The 17,647-nt window shown below is 44.1% G+C and overlaps 1 protein-coding gene across 16 annotated transcripts in view; it reads left to right on the top strand.

Annotated features, from left to right (window-relative positions):
* TRRAP (transformation/transcription domain associated protein) overlaps positions 1–17,647 on the top strand; it is a 117,641-nt gene that overhangs the window by 50,646 nt on the left and 49,348 nt on the right. For 7 of the 16 annotated variants that reach the window (XM_072753140.1, XM_072753146.1, XM_072753142.1 and 4 more), the window contains exons 32-47: positions 2,350–2,403; positions 2,535–2,555; positions 4,239–4,358; positions 4,589–4,708; positions 5,105–5,269; positions 5,364–5,545; positions 5,756–5,954; positions 6,365–6,493; positions 8,305–8,571; positions 10,028–10,234; positions 11,259–11,417; positions 11,504–11,638; positions 12,518–12,628; positions 13,640–13,786; positions 15,452–15,665; positions 16,227–16,352. In XM_072753140.1, the coding sequence (XP_072609241.1) occupies positions 2,350–2,403; positions 2,535–2,555; positions 4,239–4,358; positions 4,589–4,708; positions 5,105–5,269; positions 5,364–5,545; positions 5,756–5,954; positions 6,365–6,493; positions 8,305–8,571; positions 10,028–10,234; positions 11,259–11,417; positions 11,504–11,638; positions 12,518–12,628; positions 13,640–13,786; positions 15,452–15,665; positions 16,227–16,352 (2,356 nt within the window). The remainder of the gene's footprint in view (positions 1–2,349; positions 2,404–2,534; positions 2,556–4,238; positions 4,359–4,588; positions 4,709–5,104; positions 5,270–5,363; positions 5,546–5,755; positions 5,955–6,364; positions 6,494–8,304; positions 8,572–10,027; positions 10,235–11,258; positions 11,418–11,503; positions 11,639–12,517; positions 12,629–13,639; positions 13,787–15,451; positions 15,666–16,226; positions 16,353–17,647) is intronic. The other 9 variants (XM_072753148.1, XM_072753147.1, XM_025986222.2 and 6 more) reach the window with 3 other exon arrangements.

The following is a 17,647-nucleotide window of genomic DNA, read 5'->3' as shown; positions in this document are numbered from 1 at the left end:
GAAGGGCAGCCCTGCCGGGCACTGCTGCTGGCAATGTTAATATTGGAGCAGTGCTTTTAAGTAAAATACCGGTCAGAAACCCAGTTTATGTCATCATAGTCCGTGTAAAGTGTTGAACATCTTTTACCAGCATTACATTTTGCCTTTATTTTTCTTAATTCTTGAACATTTCTTTTTGTGTTTCTTTAAAATCTCCTTTGTTCACCTTAATATGACATTTTTGTTGATGAGAATTCTGGGAAGCCTGAAATATTAGTATTTCATTTTTACTAGTTTTGCTATAAAGTACATTTTCTAGAGTGTTTTTGGCAGCTGCTGTCTGCATGGTGGTGCATTCCTCAGCTGTGGTTTCCCATTGCTTCCCATCATCACTGCCTCATGAAATTAAGTATAGATTTCAGGACTTCAGACACTGAGGATAGTGTAGCAAAGCATCACATAAATACCTGCGTGTATGTTTACGGGTCTGAAGCCCCACCAACTGTTTGCCAAAATCAAATGGCCAGTACTTCAAAAACACATTTTTTATGGGTTTAAGGGAAAACTACTTTAGTTCAATTTTTTTATGTGCCTGATGTTGGTCATTTTAAGATTTTGCTCTTAAAAATAATGGTTCTTGCTGTTTTGAATCTATTTTGTATATGTTAATATTCCTTTAAAATACTTTTTAAGTTGATGACTGTTCTATCGGTAGGATCGTGTTTTCCCTAAGTTCCTGTTAAACCTGGTGAAATTGTATGGCAGTGTCCTAATAAGGGGATTCTATAGCTTTTCAGAGGCATAATCAACGTGGCTTTTTTGTCTTCCTGTGCCTATTTGTTGGATGCTGTTTTTCATCCCAACTTGGATTTTTTTTTTTTTTTTTTGGCTTAATTATGCTTTGTTTTGACCATTCTGTGTCAAGGTGTTTTGTTTATGTAAGTCTCTATTCCTGCTGCTTCTAAACAGCCAACTAAGCAAAACTAAACCAGGATTTTACACTTTTTTTAGGAGTGTTATACCACCATGACCTCTTTGAAGGTTTGTTACTTATATACACAGGGAAAAATCAGGAACCTCTTTGTGGGGAAGAGCAGAGTGTATTTTAAAAGCCTAAACTTTTGGGAGTAGGTACAGGTGCCTCTGTGCTTTTCCTCCCCGTCTCATCCACTAGGTATTTTTGCTCTAAGTTTTATGTTTGTTTTATCTGTTAACTCTGCAACACACAGTTCTAGAATAAACATTTAACAACTCCTAGGAGGCAGGTGAATTACTTCCATTAGATCAGGAAGATTTCATAAACTTGTATAGCAAGTTATTTGGAGGGCTCCTTAGATGGGGCAGGGGCAGTGGGCAGGAGACGGAGCTGTGGGTTTCGGAAAGTCCTCCCAACTCCTGCAGGAACATGTGGTGACCACCGTAGGAGTCTGCTCCTTGACCGGCCTGGAAACACCCAGCTCTGCAAGGGTGGCCTCAGGCTGTGGTGTTTGGGGTCCATGAGCAGCGTGCCCACCATTTCATCACCTCAGCCCAGGGCCAAGCTGCCTTTGTACTCTTGAGCTCTGATAATTTTTTATGGATGTTGTTCAGAATTGAGTATGGATCTTACATCGTGTTTGTCCCCATTTGGTTGAATCCCCAAGTAATATTACATAATTGAGAACCCATAACTGAAGACCTGTTAAATAGTTGACTATAATAAAACAAACACGGGCTTTTCTATAATGCTGGGTACCGTGATGATCAGAGCTTTGCATGAGCACCATGTATAGGAAGGCTTGCCTGGTTCTGGCGTTAAACTCCCTTGGGAGGACTCACGACCACATGTGCTGAGTCTATGTGCATACACAGCTTCACTCCACAGAATAACCCAGATATCTGTGGGCGCAGCATGGCCTGTGGGTTCCTCTGGGTGTGGGGGCCTCACTCATGCCCAGTTGAGGGAGCTAAACCACCTGTACTCTTCTGACTTGTGCTGGGAGAGAGGAAGAGATTTTCTTTCATGTCAGCACTGCACATAAGGTCATAGCTTACTCGAAACAAAACCAGATTTTTAAATGCGTTTGTTTACCACAAGGTCTGACAATTTCTCCCCCTGGGCAAGAATTCTGAAATTCCTGCGTTTTAAATTTTATTTAGGGAAGGGAGGTATTCTATCCTACACTGTTTGAAGGGCTCTGTTTTGACATCAGAAGGGTGGAAGGTGTATTTTTTTTGCTGTTGAGCATTTGTTAATTATTGTGTGTGCTTTTTGATAATTGTCTTTCCTGTCTTGTTTCCCCCAATAATCTTTACTGTGTATGAGTATATGGGAAGTTTTTATGTAAATAACATAAATAGAAAAAAGATGATTTTCCTCCCCATCCTCAGGAGAGCATTTCCGAGTGCGGGAGATGTTCCTTGTCTCCATTCTGTCAGTTTGAGGTGAGAACAACCCTATTAAAGTCAGTTTATGACTTGTACTGTGAAGAACAGTTTATCTTTTCTTTTCTTTTTCTTTTCTTTTTTACCTTTTTGTTGCCTTTTTTCATGCTGTAATTTTTGTTTTGGTTCAGCCTGCCATGGAAGGGGTAGAGGTGAGAATCTCAGTGGAGGCACAGGAGGGGGTGTTGTCGCATTTGGTTTTGCTGTGATTTGTGGTTCTGTGGTGGACAGAGTGCGTTGTGCCTTGGAGTGCAGTGAGCCGTATTGTCTGTCTGTGGCGGAGTTGTATTAGTACCATTGCTGTGAACTGTCCGGATGCCAAGCATGTTTCCTATTAGGATGTTTTAAAGCAAGATGCTAAGTTCTTTGGTTTCCTACATGTTAGAATTGCAAAATGTCAATACTGTCTAAGATTCACCTGGGTTTCGCTCTTCATCATGTTTGTACGAGCTCACACATCTAACAACCTTTTAGAAGGAAACCACACAAAGAATAGCATACCTGCTAGGAATTGGGAGGAGCTCATTTCACACTCGCAAGTGCCCACTTGCCTGGAGCTTAAAACCTCCTTGCCCCTCAGCACCCAGGTCCCCCTGCACCTCTTGCTCACTCACACCACACTGATGTAGTCCCAGCGCTGGGACTTGGGACAGTCAAGCCCCGAGCTTTCCCTCTGCTGTAAAATGGGGATGATAACATTGTCAGTCCTGTCTTCCGGTGCTCTCATGAAGACCAAAAGAAGTGGTTCCCTGACTGCACTTGGAAAACAAAAACCATAATACAAAAGTGTCATGATTAGCACATTGTAATTTCAGAATAGAGCTTGCTCTGTGTGAAGACCTGGAAATTCTGTAGAAAAGAACTCTACAGGAGAGGTGGGGTGACACCAAGCCATGTTTTCTCATTTCTTCCCCAGCTCAGTTTAGTCTTTTTCTCCATAGAGGCTTTGGGGGAAATATGTTCAGGTGTTCCTGGGATGTGGTCCCTCGTGACGAGTGTTCATCATCCCCATTTTACTGTCATTAGTGTGATGGACATCCTGTTACACACAAGGCAGGGGAGTACATCAGGGAGTCTTCCCTTCCGTGGCCATGGCTCCGGCCATGTGGGATCTCTTTGAATGGCGGATACCACACAATGGGAACTGCCACTGAGAACAGAAAGTTGGAACAGGAGTGATTGACCACTGAGCTGTTAGCACCTTAAAAAGTGCAGAAATTTGGCACTTCACATTTTGGATATGATTCAGTAGAGCAATTTGTCAGCTTCATCTTTAGGCCTGGTTGACAAATACTTCGTACTGTGGTCAGTCATTTATTTACATTCATGTTTAATTTTTCAGGATAAATACTTAAGGATTTTTTGAAGACTTTCTTTGTGCTAAGTTTTGAGGGCAAAAGGAGTCTGTACCCTCAGAACTTAGTATGATGGGAAGACCCCATGATGTCACAACAAAGCGGGGGAACCGTAACACTCTGACAGCCACAGGCATGCTTGTTTCCTCCACTATAGGGGGCTAAGCGTAGGCAACCCAGCAGTTCACTTCCAACATTTGTCCCTATTCTCGAAAACGGACACAGCACAGTCACAGGTGTACACAGCTCCCTCTCCCCTCTGTTGACAGATGAAATCTGAGTGCAGAGGGCAGTTAGTTTCCTTGGGCCACAGCAATAACCTGACATTGATAAATTGTGGCTTTTTACATGTTAATTCTTTGCTTCTGGTGGCTAGCCTTGTGAATGTAGCTAGACCATAGTAGGGTCTGTAGTAACATTGGTATCTCTAGCTGCTAAAATTAATTGGCCTATTTTGTAATTTCTGGTTTTCTTCATTAGGAGATGAAAATTTGTTCGGCTATTATAAACCTTTTTCATCTGATCCCAGCTGCACCTCAAACTCTGGTCAAGCCTTTGTTAGAGGTGGTGATGAAAACAGAACGGGCTATGTTGATTGAGGTAATGATCAAACTTGGGGTTAATTCTGATTCTTCCTCCATCTGTTGGCTTGTTATGTTTTAGGTGAATTAATTTAACAGCATGAAGCATGTTTGATTTTAGCATTTGCTTATAGCTGTAGCACACTCTGCTTACAAGAGGGAGAGATGCCTTCTCCTGCCATGGTAGGTCAATAGGCCAATGTAGCCTCAAACCCCAAGAACATGCCATTTTCTCCATGTGTTTTCTAGGCCGGCAGTCCCTTCAGAGAGCCTCTGATCAAGTTCTTGACACGGCACCCCTCACAGACAGTCGAGCTGTTCATGATGGAAGCCACCCTGAATGATCCCCAGTGGAGCAGAATGTTTATGGTAGGCACACGATGAGCTGCAGTCAGGTGTGCCTGCAGATTTGTGTCAGCTGGAGTGCTCTGAAATCTGAAATTCATACGTCACTGTTCAGTTCCCCAGCTGTATTTTTCTGTAACATATCCGAGTGTTAGAAACATCATTGGTGTGTATGTGGAAAGTTTGAATGGAGGAATCCTCCTTTAGGATTTTGGTGGTGGTAACGAATGAGTTGCTGAGATAATGAAATCCGTAATCACAAAGTATTATTACTGCTAAGAAGCAGGGTTTTTTTGTTTTTTTTTAAAGGGCGCTTATAGCGACTTTTTGGCTTGCCTAGAAAGACTTAGAAAGAACCGTAGAATTTGGCTTTTGTGGGTTTTGACTAGCTTAAAATAGCTTGTTTTATTCTGTTTTCAGAGTTTTTTAAAACACAAGGATGCCAGACCTCTGCGAGATGTGCTGGCAGCTAACCCCAACAGGTTTATTACTCTGCTGCTGCCTGGTGGCACCCAGACTGCCGTGCGTCCTGGTTCGCCCAGCACCAGCACCATGCGCCTAGACCTTCAGTTTCAGGCCATCAAGGTAGCATCTCTTCTCTGAACACCTGAACTCTTCAGAGTTTAGGCAAGATGCATAGAGAACCCTGTCAGTTCCCTAACTCTCGCTTCTTTAACAGATCATAAGTATTATAGTTAAAAATGATGACTCCTGGCTGGCCAATCAACATTCTCTGGTGAGCCAGTTGAGACGCGTGTGGGTTAGTGAAACCTTTCAAGAAAGACACCGAAAGGAGAACATGGCAGCCACTAATTGGAAGGAACCCAAGCTGCTGGCCTACTGTCTGCTGAATTATTGCAAGTGGGTACCTCTGTTTGGCTTTACATTGAGTGACTTGTTCTATCCAGCAAGCTGAACTAGAGTCTCTATGGGAATTTGTGCTTAGCTGTGGTTCACTGGCCCCGTGCAGTTACACGTGTTAGAACCGATTGTGACTTTGAGCTGGTCAGAGCTCACATGTAGTTCTAAAGCTGGCCCCAACTTAATCTGTCTTCTTGTTTGACCTTGCAGAAGGAATTATGGAGACATAGAATTGCTGTTCCAGCTGCTCCGGGCTTTCACTGGTCGTTTCCTTTGCAACATGACATTCTTGAAAGAGTATATGGAGGAAGAGATCCCCAAAAATTATAGCATCGCTCAAAAACGTGCCCTGTTTTTTCGCTTTGTGGACTTCAATGACCCCAACTTTGGAGATGAGCTGAAAGCTAAAGTGAGTCCCACCGTTAGGCGGCAGGAGCCATGGGCATTGGAACCAATTTCCTAGAGAATTGAGGGGACTGTCTGTTATGCGGTGTCTCATGGATAGTTCCATAACGTGGACTGTTCGAAGCATACAGCAGATCCGGAGTGAACCAGTGTTGAACACTAGTCTATTAGTGTCCTTGTTTTTAGAAAATGACTAATCTGACATGAGAAGAGTAGACAGACTGACGTCACTTTTCCTCCTGTTTTCACCTACCTTTCCAGTTATCCACTTCAGTAAAAAGATGATTAGTCACACCTTTGACAAGATCTGGCATCACGGGTGCAACATGACCCACTGATGCTCCTGCCTGCCTTAGTAAAGAAATGAAGAGCATGGCTTTGCTTATCTCCTTCATTTTAAAATTTTTTTTGTAGGTTTTGCAGCATATCTTGAATCCTGCTTTCTTATACAGCTTTGAGAAGGGTGAAGGAGAGCAGCTCTTAGGACCTCCCAATCCAGAAGGTGATAACCCGGAAAGCATCACCAGTGTGTTTATAACCAAGGTGACGTCACTAATACGTTGGCATGAAAAGTAACTTAGCAGATGAGTAACAGAATGCGTGCGAGCGTGTATGTGCGAGTGCATGTGTGTAATGGGTTCATTGAAATAAACCTGTTTCCCTAAGGCTCTTATTTCTCATGATTGCATTAATTTATAGCAGAGCATTATAATTCTTACTGGTGCATTTTTAAAGGTAGCTTTACTTTAGGATGGATTGACTTTCCACACTAACAGGTTTCAATGAGAAACCAAATGTATGCTTGAACTGACGTAGATTCAAACTCATGTTATCAGAGTTACTTTGTAAAAACCCCTCTTGTTGGTCAAAGTTTCTGATGTACAGTTTCATCCTTAGCTTTGCAAAGGGACATATTACAAGTCAGTGAGAACATCAGATCGGATCTGGTTGTCACCGTGATCTGCCTTGATCTTTTGTTGTCAAGTTCACGAAACCGTTGTGGTAGCAGTAGTGTCTAGTTACCTTAGGTGTTACAGTCTCTGTATTTTTATAGTAGCATTTCCAGAAAGGTTTTACTGGGTTGTGTGTTTCTTTGAAAAGTGCCTGCCTGGTGTTCCACACAGGGTCTGTCCTCTCCCATGCAGGTCAGGCCTTTGAACCTTGTTGGCAGCCAGCTCTTTCACCTTCTGTTTTCGTGCTGTGTTTGCCTTGAGGTTGGTTGAGTGTTCTGTGTACATGCTGTCTGCTGGGGTGCTGTGAGCCATGGGCATTCCTAAGGTGGTGTGCTGAGTGCCCATGAACCCTTGGGAAGGACTCGATTCCTCACCACTTCTGTCACTGTTTCATCCTGGGGTCCAGAGGAAGGGGACTGTTGTTCTACTTGGCAGTTTATTGGTCCTAGCATAGTCTTTGTCCCTTAACACAGGCCTTCCTTCTATTGTTTTCACCCTACCTCTGCCCTCTCTATGAATGTGAGCTGAGCCCAATGGGTCTTTTTCAGTCCTCTTACTGATAACTTGCTGTATTCTGGACAACTAGATGCAGAGATGGTCACCCAGATGTGGCCCCTTCCCTTGTGCTGCCTTCTCTAGACCGTATTTTGGGTCGGATGCTGCTGATGCGGCACAAGTAGGAGCTGGCATTTCAAGTGTTCGAGGAAGGACACCGGGCAGGTGGGGGCCCCAGGGTGGGGCCATCGGGAAGAGAGGGGACTTGGGGGGGCTAGAGGGACCCTGATGGAAACACAGTTATGGGGAAGACTTTAGCCTTTCAGAACTTTGTGGTAGACGGAAGTTGGTCTGGATGTCCACTTGAGTGAGGCAGTTGGTGCACCTGATTGAGTAGAGATACATGGGGTGTTCCTTGGAGTGTGCATTTTTTCTTATGTTCATAAAACACGGAAATCTATCAGATAGCTGATTATGTAGAAAACCGTAGCAGTTTCTTGAGAGATTTGTTCCGAGGTAGCATTTTCTGATCCTAATGCTGAAAAATCAGGACTAGATAATTAATAGCTGAGTAGGAAAAAAATCTCAACCTCTTGGAATTAAGAAACTCCATCCTGCAAACCACCTTGTATCAGAGGAGGCCCTCCTTGTCCCTCAAGTTCATCCACTCCCTGCATTACGACTTCTAATTCTGCCCTTGGGCACTGAAATAAGTTCATTGAATTTCTAATCCTACATGTAAAAGGAAAATTGATATGGCATCATTGCTTCCCTTGTGAAACTTGATGTTATATATCGTGTGCGCACACGTGTGTGTGTTTTAAAAGTTTAAACTTGCATGATCCTTAGTAGGTAATGCAGTTCAGAACCAGAAGTGAGTTCCTTTTCTGCTTGTCTTTCCCACAGGTCCTGGACCCAGAGAAGCAGGCAGACATGCTGGACTCCCTGAGGATTTACCTCCTTCAGTACGCTACCCTGCTAGTGGAGCACGCCCCCCACCACATCCACGACAACAACAAGAATCGCAACAGCAAGCTGCGCCGCCTGATGACCTTTGCGTGGCCCTGCCTGCTCTCTAAGGCCTGTGTGGATCCGGCTTGCAAATACAGTGGGCACTTACTTCTGGCGCATATTATTGCCAAATTCGCCATACACAAGAAAATTGTTCTTCAGGTACCACAGAGCTCCCTCTACCCTCCTCATAGCCCCTGACACTCAGTGGTCTTGCACACATGTGCATGCTGCCCCCTCCTACAGTCGTGGCCTCCTTTCCTGTTGTCTTTCCCAGCACCATTAAAAATGCTTGTTTCTGACATCTTAAAAGCACTGTTGTGCTCACTTCAGCATATATACTTAAAACAAAAAACAAAAAACAAAAAAACACTGAACTCTCCTGTGACTCTGCATTCTCTCTTCCCTCCCCAATTGCCAGTCTGCTCTCCTGTTCCTCTGCAGCCTTGCTGTTGAAACAACAAAATTTCTCCTTTTTCCATCTCATGCTCCTCTACACATTGCATTCTGTCTTCTTTTATCCTGGTCCATTGAAACCATTCTGGAAAGGCCCAGCCCCCGTTTTAGCTAAAGACACTCAACACTTTAGAACCTTCATCCTATTGACCCCCTGCCGACAAGGAACACATCTTCCCTGAGTCCCTCAGTGGTTTAGGCCTTGATGCCAGGCAGCCCTGGGTTTGAGTTTATTTTTTGCTGTCACAAGTTCTTGTGACCCTGAGTGAATAAATTATTTCTGTCTTTGTAAGAATTAAAGGTAATGATACAGTTCAGTGCTTAGCCGGTCTGTCCCATTAACATCATATACATGATTGCCCTTCTCCTCTGAGATCACATGATCTCCCCCAGGCATGTCTCTTCTCCCAGCCAGAGACCCAGAGGCTATCACTGACACCAGTTCCCCCCCAGGCGTGAGTGAGTCTTGGTGATTCCCCTCCACCCTCAACACCTGTCAGGTGGTCTTTGTGTCCTGTGACCTTACATCAGAATGTCACCTCTCACTTGCACTGTCCCAAGGGTGCCTCTGATGGCAGCCTCTTTTTCTCCATTTACCACACTGTATCCAGAAAGAAATGATCCCTGTGCTTCAACTGACTTCCCATGAGTCACACTAGCCTAAGTCCCTGTAGGGAGCTAGGTCTTACTTCTCTTTGTCTATTGTACCCTCGCCCAGCATGGGCACAGTGTGGGTGCTCAGTAGGAAGAGAATGTGAATGAGTTCATCACCCAAAACTTAACAAAGGAGAAAGCAACTATGTTCTTTCCTAATAAGACAGCCCTAAGGAATTTTGTAAAAATCATATTGCAGAAGTGTCCTGCCTTGGTTCAGAGTGATTGGGTTCTTTGTTTCTCTGAGCCTTCATTTTCCTATATAAAACTGTCTTCCCTGGGATCCCTGGGTGGCGCAGTGGTTTAGCGCCTGCCTTTGGCCCAGGGAGCGATCCTGGAGACCTGGGATCGAATCCCACATCGGGCTCCCAGTGCATGGAGCCTGCTTCTCCCTCTGCCTGTGTCTCCGCCTCTCTTTCTCACTGTGTGCCTATCATAAGTAAATAAAAATTTAAAAAAAAAAATAAAAATAAAAAATAAAAAAATAAAACTGTCTTCCCGGTGTTAGGTTTTTCACAGTCTGCTCAAGGCCCATGCGATGGAAGCTCGAGCAATTGTCAGACAAGCGATGGCCATATTGACTCCAGCAGTGCCTGCCAGGATGGAGGATGGGCACCAGATGCTGACACACTGGACGAGGAAGATCATTGTGGAGGAGGGCCACACAGTCCCTCAGCTGGTTCATATCCTGCATCTGATCGTGCAGCATTTTAAGGTGTGTAGGAAGTACTGTAGATGGGGCTGGCTGCATGTTCAGGCATTTGCTTTGACTTTTCACTTCTCTCTAACGTTCTGCAATAATAAGGTGGCTATTTGCCTTTTAGTAAAGGTATTTCTGGTCCGTTGATGAGCGTGTGTGTGTGTGTGACTTTGTCAGTGTGGAAATGGCTCTGGTTTAGAGTAGTGTCCCAGGTTTCTGCTTTTGTCTAGGACTGTATGTTTCACGTAAGTACTCAGGTAACAGTGAGTACTATTGATTTAATACTTTGGGAGGTAGTCACCATTAACTCTAGGTCTTGGTAACATGGCTTGAAGAGTTGTGTCACCAGCACCTCCTTCTTTATAGCCAAATTCCCCACTTTGTTGGATTGATTCAAGTGTATTTCTTATAGATTTTATGTAGAGGAGAAAATTCTTTATAGCCAGCTCTTTTAGAATTGGAAGTTTGCCTCTTGGTGTTGGCTGAATATCTGCAACATCAAGCCTGAAGTTTGGTACATGTTACTAGCTAGCCTCACCTACCTAAAGAGAATTCAGTATTGCAACTTTTTTTTTTTTTTTTAAGATTTTTTAATTTATTCATTTGAGAGAGAGAATGTACAAGCAGGGGCCTCAGAGGGAGAGGGAGAGGCTGACTCCCTTCTGAGCAGGGAGCCCAATGTGGGGTCGATCCCAGGACCCTGATACCATGATCTTCGCTGAAGACACTTAACAACTGGGCCACCCAGGCACCCCAACATTTCCCCAGTCTGTTCAGATGGTACTAAAGGGCTAAAATCCAGTGTTCTGTTGAGATTCAGCGGGAGGCTGGGGGAGAGGGGTGATAAATACCCACACACATACAGAAAGTAACGAGAAATTTCCTAAGTCATGAGTCAGAATATTTAAGCAGGAGTTTGGGTTGTGTGCATGTATATGCATGTGCACATGTGCACGTGCGTGTGTGTGTGTGTGTGTGTGTGTGTGTGTTGGGGTCATGGTGCAGCAGCACTGGTGTGATGCAGACCCCGTACCTGCAGGTGTACTACCCGGTGCGGCACCACTTGGTGCAGCACATGGTCAGCGCCATGCAGAGGCTAGGCTTCACACCCAGCGTCACCATTGAGCAGAGAAGGCTGGCTGTGGACCTGTCTGAAGTCGTCATCAAGTGGGAGTTGCAGAGGATCAAGGACCAGCAGGTAGGTCTGTCAGATTTCTTCCAGACTCATTCTTTCTGTTATTACCTAGAAATCAGTTTGTAACATCATATTATGTGTCTTTTAAGCCGGATTCAGACATGGACCCAAATTCAAGTGGAGAAGGAGTCAACTCTGTTTCATCTTCCATTAAGAGAGGCCTGTCGGTGGATTCTGCCCAGGAGGTGAAACGCTTTAGGACAGCCACAGGAGCCATCAGCGCAGTAAGAGCATGTGCTTGCTTTTATGGGTTCTGTGCTTCCTTGGGGGATTTTGTTCATTTATTCTACAAATTCTGAGTGTGTGCTAAGTGCCCAGCACTGTCCCTGGACATACCTGGGAAAGGCTGCACTCAACAAGTAGAAACCTAATGACGGCAATCAGAAACCCATTGACACCCAGGGGACTTACTCATGGTGTTATCCAAGTCCCCAGACAGGGTTTTCTTTACGCACGTATAATGCCGTTAGAATCTTGACAAGAATGGTTAATTACTTGCAGTAAGCCATTGAGAGAAACACTTTAGGGTAAGAAAACTGATCAAGAATGTGCAGTCATGTCAAGTTCAGTTTTTTAAAAGACTGTCTTATTTTGTTTAGAGGGCAGCCGCCAAGAGAGTCCTGGGGATGCTCGCTCTCCTCACCGCTTGTTGAGGTGTTGGCTCTGTCACTGTGTGCCTGAGGTTGAACTGTCCCCCTGCTACCACCACCACCACTGCTACTGTTCATTCCTCCAGAGGATGTGATCACTGCATCCACCTGTGCTCAGCTTGGACTCCCAGAGCCATGGGAGGTTTTGTCCATTTATGTGTCTGCACATATTGGTGGCAAGCAGGTCCTGCCAGCCCAGCCCAAACACCTTCATGGAGGGCACGATGCTGCCTCCCCTGCTCCCTGCGGAGCCTCGCAGCTCTTCTCCTTCCTCTTAAGCTTCTCTCTTCCACGCGCTTTCTATAAAGCAGAGTACCAATGGCTGTCTTATCAAAAACTAAGGGAAGCACCCAGAACAGTATCTGCCCCCAGAAGGACTGTGAGCTGGCTGCGTAAGTCAGCACCTTCCTTTGGGGAATGTATTGTTGAGAATGCGCTTTCTGCCTTTTCTAGGTGTTTGGGAGGAGCCAGTCACTGCCTGGAGCAGACTCCCTTCTTGCCAAGCCTATTGATAAGCAACACACAGACACTGTGGTGAACTTCCTCATCCGAGTGGCTTGTCAGGTGCGGCTTTCTGGATGTCCTGTGTTGGGGCTTCTTCAGAACAGGCTTCTTAGTAGATTCCAGAATATTATCTCTGATAGAAAATGGATAAACCAAAGTCAGGCTAGCTCTGTCATTTTCATACCAAATTCCATTGATTTTGTGACATACTAGTATTTCTGAAACCTACATATGTTTTATGAGTGACAGGATTTTTTTTTTATTTTTTTAGGATTTTTTTTTTAAACATGTTTTTGTTTCAGCAGTGATAAAATAATGGTGTATCTTGTAATTAAGGGCATCTTAGTGTTGGCAAAACGTGGCAGTAGATCAGTGATCTTGGGCAAGTTACTTATCTTCTGAGCTACCTGTCTCATAAAGGTGCTGCTGGGATGATTCAACCTACATAAATTATATATAACATTCAGTAATCTAAAGTGCCTTTAAGCCTGTATTTATTTGTTATTCATGTCAACATATTTTTTCATGATTTATCAGGAATCTATTTCTGAAACTTCAGTTTTCCTTTTCAAAAAAGAAAAAACATTGTAAATGAAATTTTCCTAAGTAGTTGGGTTTTTTGTTTGTATTGTTTTTTAGAATTTGGGAATCTTAAGTTTATGTAGTTATTAAAGAGAATAGCAGGTGTTGGAGTACTGGTGAGGACTTCAAAGTACTGAAAAGAATCTGCTAAATTAGCCAGTATCTTCTTGGTGCTTAAGTATGCTAGGCACAGCCCAGGAGGTCCATGGGGAGGACCCAGTACTTGGACCCCACCCCAACAGGCTTGGGGAGCTGCCCAACACTAATCCATCAATCACACAAATGAGTGCAAATCCCCACTGACTCCATAGCAAGGAGCAGGAGGATATCCCATCAGGGAGTATCTCCGAAGCAGAGAAGGCTCAGTGGAGTCTGATGGAAGAGGAGATGGCAGGGTGGGAGGGGGCTAGGATGCATGGGCAAGAGGCAGCGTCAGGAGCCTGCAGTTGTGCCGGTGAGACGGGGCCTTGAATTTGAGTGCATTTCCAGGTTAACGACAACACCAACACTGCGGGGTCTCCTGGGGAGGTGCTGTCCCGCCGGTGTGTGACTCTTCTGAAGACTGCCTTGCGACCGGACATGTGGTCCAAGTCTGAGCTCAAATTGCAGTGGTTTGACAAACTGCTGATGAGTGTGGTAGGTGCATGTGTCTATCGCTACCACCTGGGCTGGGGCTGGGGCTGGGGCTGGGGCTGGGGCTGGACTACCAAATGCTGAACCCTCTGTTACCTCAGCCAGTTTTGGCAGCTAAGGAGAAGGGAGGGAGTTTTGCTTCCTGAAACACGTTTTAAAATTTCAGCTCCTGCCCCCAGTAGTTAGGAGCTTTGGAAGCATAGCAGTTCTTTTGCCCGTTGAAGTCTCATTTCTTAAACTGACTTCCTAGCTGGCTTGGGGTAAACAGTTTTAGTTTATTTATGCAACAACCTCTAAAGTAAACTTGAATTTTTAAAGTGGACATAAAATTTGTTATTGAGAACTGTAAATTCAAATAGTAAAGAAGTTAGTCCCCAAAGCTGATTATCTGGTAGGTTTTTTGTTGTTTGTTTCTATAAAAACCATGGTCCTGTCATTTCTGGCAGCTACAAGCCTGTTTTAAACATTTGTTATTTTGCCTTACAAAGACTAACATAGTTGCCTCCATTTTTTGAAAGGTTACAAAGATTCCCTATGCTATGAAAACAGCTGGATCATAGGTTGCCTGTCTGCAGTACTTGTTTTGATTCTAGCTTGACATAGAACTTTTAGGTTTCCTGCAGATTTCTTTCCTCTTTTTCAAATGTCAAATTGCTTTCCTGCTACACACAGTCACAGTTGAGTCAAGCTCAGCCATGAGTGGACAGCCTCTGCCATGAAATAGGCTAATGTTTTCATGATGCCATGTGCCATGCCCCCAGTGACTTTCTACTTTGTTCGGTAGCAAGAAGATTTTATCTCAGCCCAGTGCACACATATATGCATGTGTATATATATGTATGCATGGTATGTGTGTGTGTAAACCGCAGAAACTTTTTAAGAAGCAGTACTGTACTATAAACCATGCACTCTATTTCTTATTATTATTAATGCTGGCATCATCTGTTAGATTGATTTCATGATCCACAATCTCAAAGTTACTTCCTTTTGGAAGGATATATGTATTTTAAGTGAAAAAGAGGAGAGGAGAAAAGGAAAAGTCAGTGCAATGATTGCATTTTTATTTTTTTAAGATTTTATTTTATTCATGATAGACACAGAGGCAGAGACCTAGGCAGATGGAGAAGCAGGCTTCCTATGGGGATCCTGATGTGGGACTTGATCCCAGGACCCTGGGGTCACAACCTGAGCCAAAGGCAGATGCTCAACCACTGAGCCACCCCAGTGCCCTGCAATTGCATTTTTAGACCAGGTTTTGTTGATTTTCAATTTTTTAAAAAAGATGCCATTTTAAAATAATCCCTAACCCAACATGGGACTCAAACTCACAACCCTGAGATCGAGAGTCACGTGCTGTATGGACTGAGCCAGCCAGACGACCCTGATTTTCACATTTTTAATATTGGATATTAGTATCTTTCATGAGCTTTTTTAAAAAGGAGGTTTGACTAAATATTTAAAGAAATTTATTAAAAGAATTTTGAAATTCTGCTGTATTCGTAAGGTATGGTTGTCATGGGTTTTTATGTGTATAGTATGTTTATTTTTTGGTGGTTTTTTATTTCATTAATGGCATGCAGTTTTAGGTTTTGCTTGGTTTGTGTTTCTGTAATGGACTGTACCAGAGGATTGATATTGTCTCTGTGTGACCTGTGTTCTCCATTCCAGGAGCAACCTAATCAAGTCAACTATGGAAATATTTGCACAGGACTGGAAGTGCTAAGTTTCCTACTCACTGTCCTCCAGTCTCCAGCCATCCTCAGTAGCTTCAAACCCCTGCAGCGTGGCATCGCTGCATGCATGACGTGTGCAAACACCAAGGTTCTCCGAGCAGTCCATAGCCTCCTCTCCCGTCTTATGAGCATTTTCCCAACAGAGCCAAGTAGGTGACCTTTTCCCTGGTGTCTGAGTGGATGGGAGGGCACGGGGCTTGTCACTTGAGAGTGCTCATCCTCTGGTTACTATAGTGAGCATTTTATTATCTTGCTTTTTTGTGTGCTTTCACCTTTTCTTTTAAAAAAAACGGACATAGAACTTAATGGTAGCAGTCATTGCATCATGTTTTCTGGTTTGCTTTAGAAATGCTGTTATTTGTCAGCTGAATGTGACTGTTTCCTTATGGCAATAAGGGGGAGTTGGGTTATAGTGTTTTGTCAGATGTTGAGCAGCTGCCAAGATCAGATTTTGGAGTATCATAAGTAAGTGCATCTCGAGTGTGTTAATGGTAGAGCTTGGTGAACTAAAATGTCACTTAGCTTGGTAAAGTCGCTTCAGCCCAGAGAGGAGCGCCACACATCCTGCAGTGGGAGAGGAGCACCCCTGCCAGTTGCCACAAATCCCAAGATAACAAGCTCAGTGCTAGCATTAGGAAAGTTGACCTCCTAGTGCCCGGACAGGCCTGAGGACCCAAACCACAGGGCCCACATTCTCACTTTTGTTTCAGGCACTTCCAGTGTGGCCTCCAAGTATGAAGAGCTGGAGTGCCTTTATGCAGCCGTTGGGAAGGTCATCTATGAAGGACTCACCAACTATGAGAAGGCCACCAACGCAAATCCCTCCCAGCTCTTTGGTGAGTGTGTGTCTGCCTTGGTGCTTCTAGTAGTGGTTCCATTTGGCATTGATCCCTGTGTTCTGTGGACCGGCTTTCCTTCAGGGAAAGGCTCGGAATGTCAGGAGGAGCTTTGAGCTGATGTGTGCTGCAGGCATCTGTGTGTGGCCTGCTACATACACCATAGGCCACCATCCCCTGTGGTATTTGAGGGTAACACCCTCCACCTGACCAATATCTGGGCTTCCTCACTTCTTCCTGCCTCAGATGCAGGATGGGGTTGCTGGGGAATAGTCCCATGTTGCGTGGATACTGCTGACCCAGTATCACGTCAATCACGAAGATGCTGCCAAAGCAGTGTACAAGTATGTATAACCACTGCCTTTTATACTATGCTCACCTGTTAGTAAGCCGCTCACCTATTACTAAGCCACTCACAAGACAAGAACTGGTCCCTGTCTGCTTGATGAGGCTCTGGCTGCCCCAGGTGAAATGAAAGTTGGTTTCTCAGGTAATCAGGCCAGCTAATTCACTTTGACCTCCAGAGATCCCTAGAAGTCTAATGTGTAGATACTTTGCTTTTCCTGAAACACATCTGAGGAGGATTAGACTTTGGGTTAGCAATTTAAAATTTTTTAAAAACTCATTTATTGTATAAAATTTTGAAAGTACAAAGGAAGGACAACTAAAAGTTGCCTCTCTACTTATTAACATTCACCCTTAACATCTTGACACGTGTCTTTTTTCTGTATATACATGTATAAATGCATATACAGGAAGCCCTTATTACTGCAAACATTTCTATCTGAATTTGCAAACTGAATACATTATTTCTTCTGAGTTTCTTGCTCTCCAAACTCTTGCTACTTGCTATCTGAAATTCAGGAGCCAGATAAATTTAGTTAAAATTGTATCCGTAATTGTTGAAGCTTGCCATCCCTATTCTGGAACCAGATCTATTAGATAGTTGAGGAATGCTTTTGTGACTTTTTTTGAAGTTGGATCATACAGTAGATTCTGCTTTATAACCTGGCTTCCAGAGCATGAATATTTTGTTAATTCTCTAGAGGACTCTTTTAGAAGAGCTGATGACCGGTGGCCTTGCCTCCCTCCTGTGGGAGTGACAGCAGGCTGAGGGCAACACTGGGGCTGGTGCCTGGAGAACTGGTCACATCACTCCCCTCCCTGTTCTAGAGTCAGTTACTGACCCATCATCACCAAGTGTTACAGGTTCCCTCTTATGGAATCAGATTGATCATGCATTCACCCTCTACTGAGAAATGGTACAAATCTGTGAGTATTGCACCTATAAACGG

Source organism: Vulpes vulpes, chromosome 3 (genome assembly GCF_048418805.1).
Source record: "Vulpes vulpes isolate BD-2025 chromosome 3, VulVul3, whole genome shotgun sequence".
In the NCBI taxonomy this organism is placed as follows: Eukaryota; Metazoa; Chordata; class Mammalia; order Carnivora; family Canidae; genus Vulpes; species Vulpes vulpes.
This window is presented reverse-complemented; position numbering and strand designations above follow the sequence as displayed.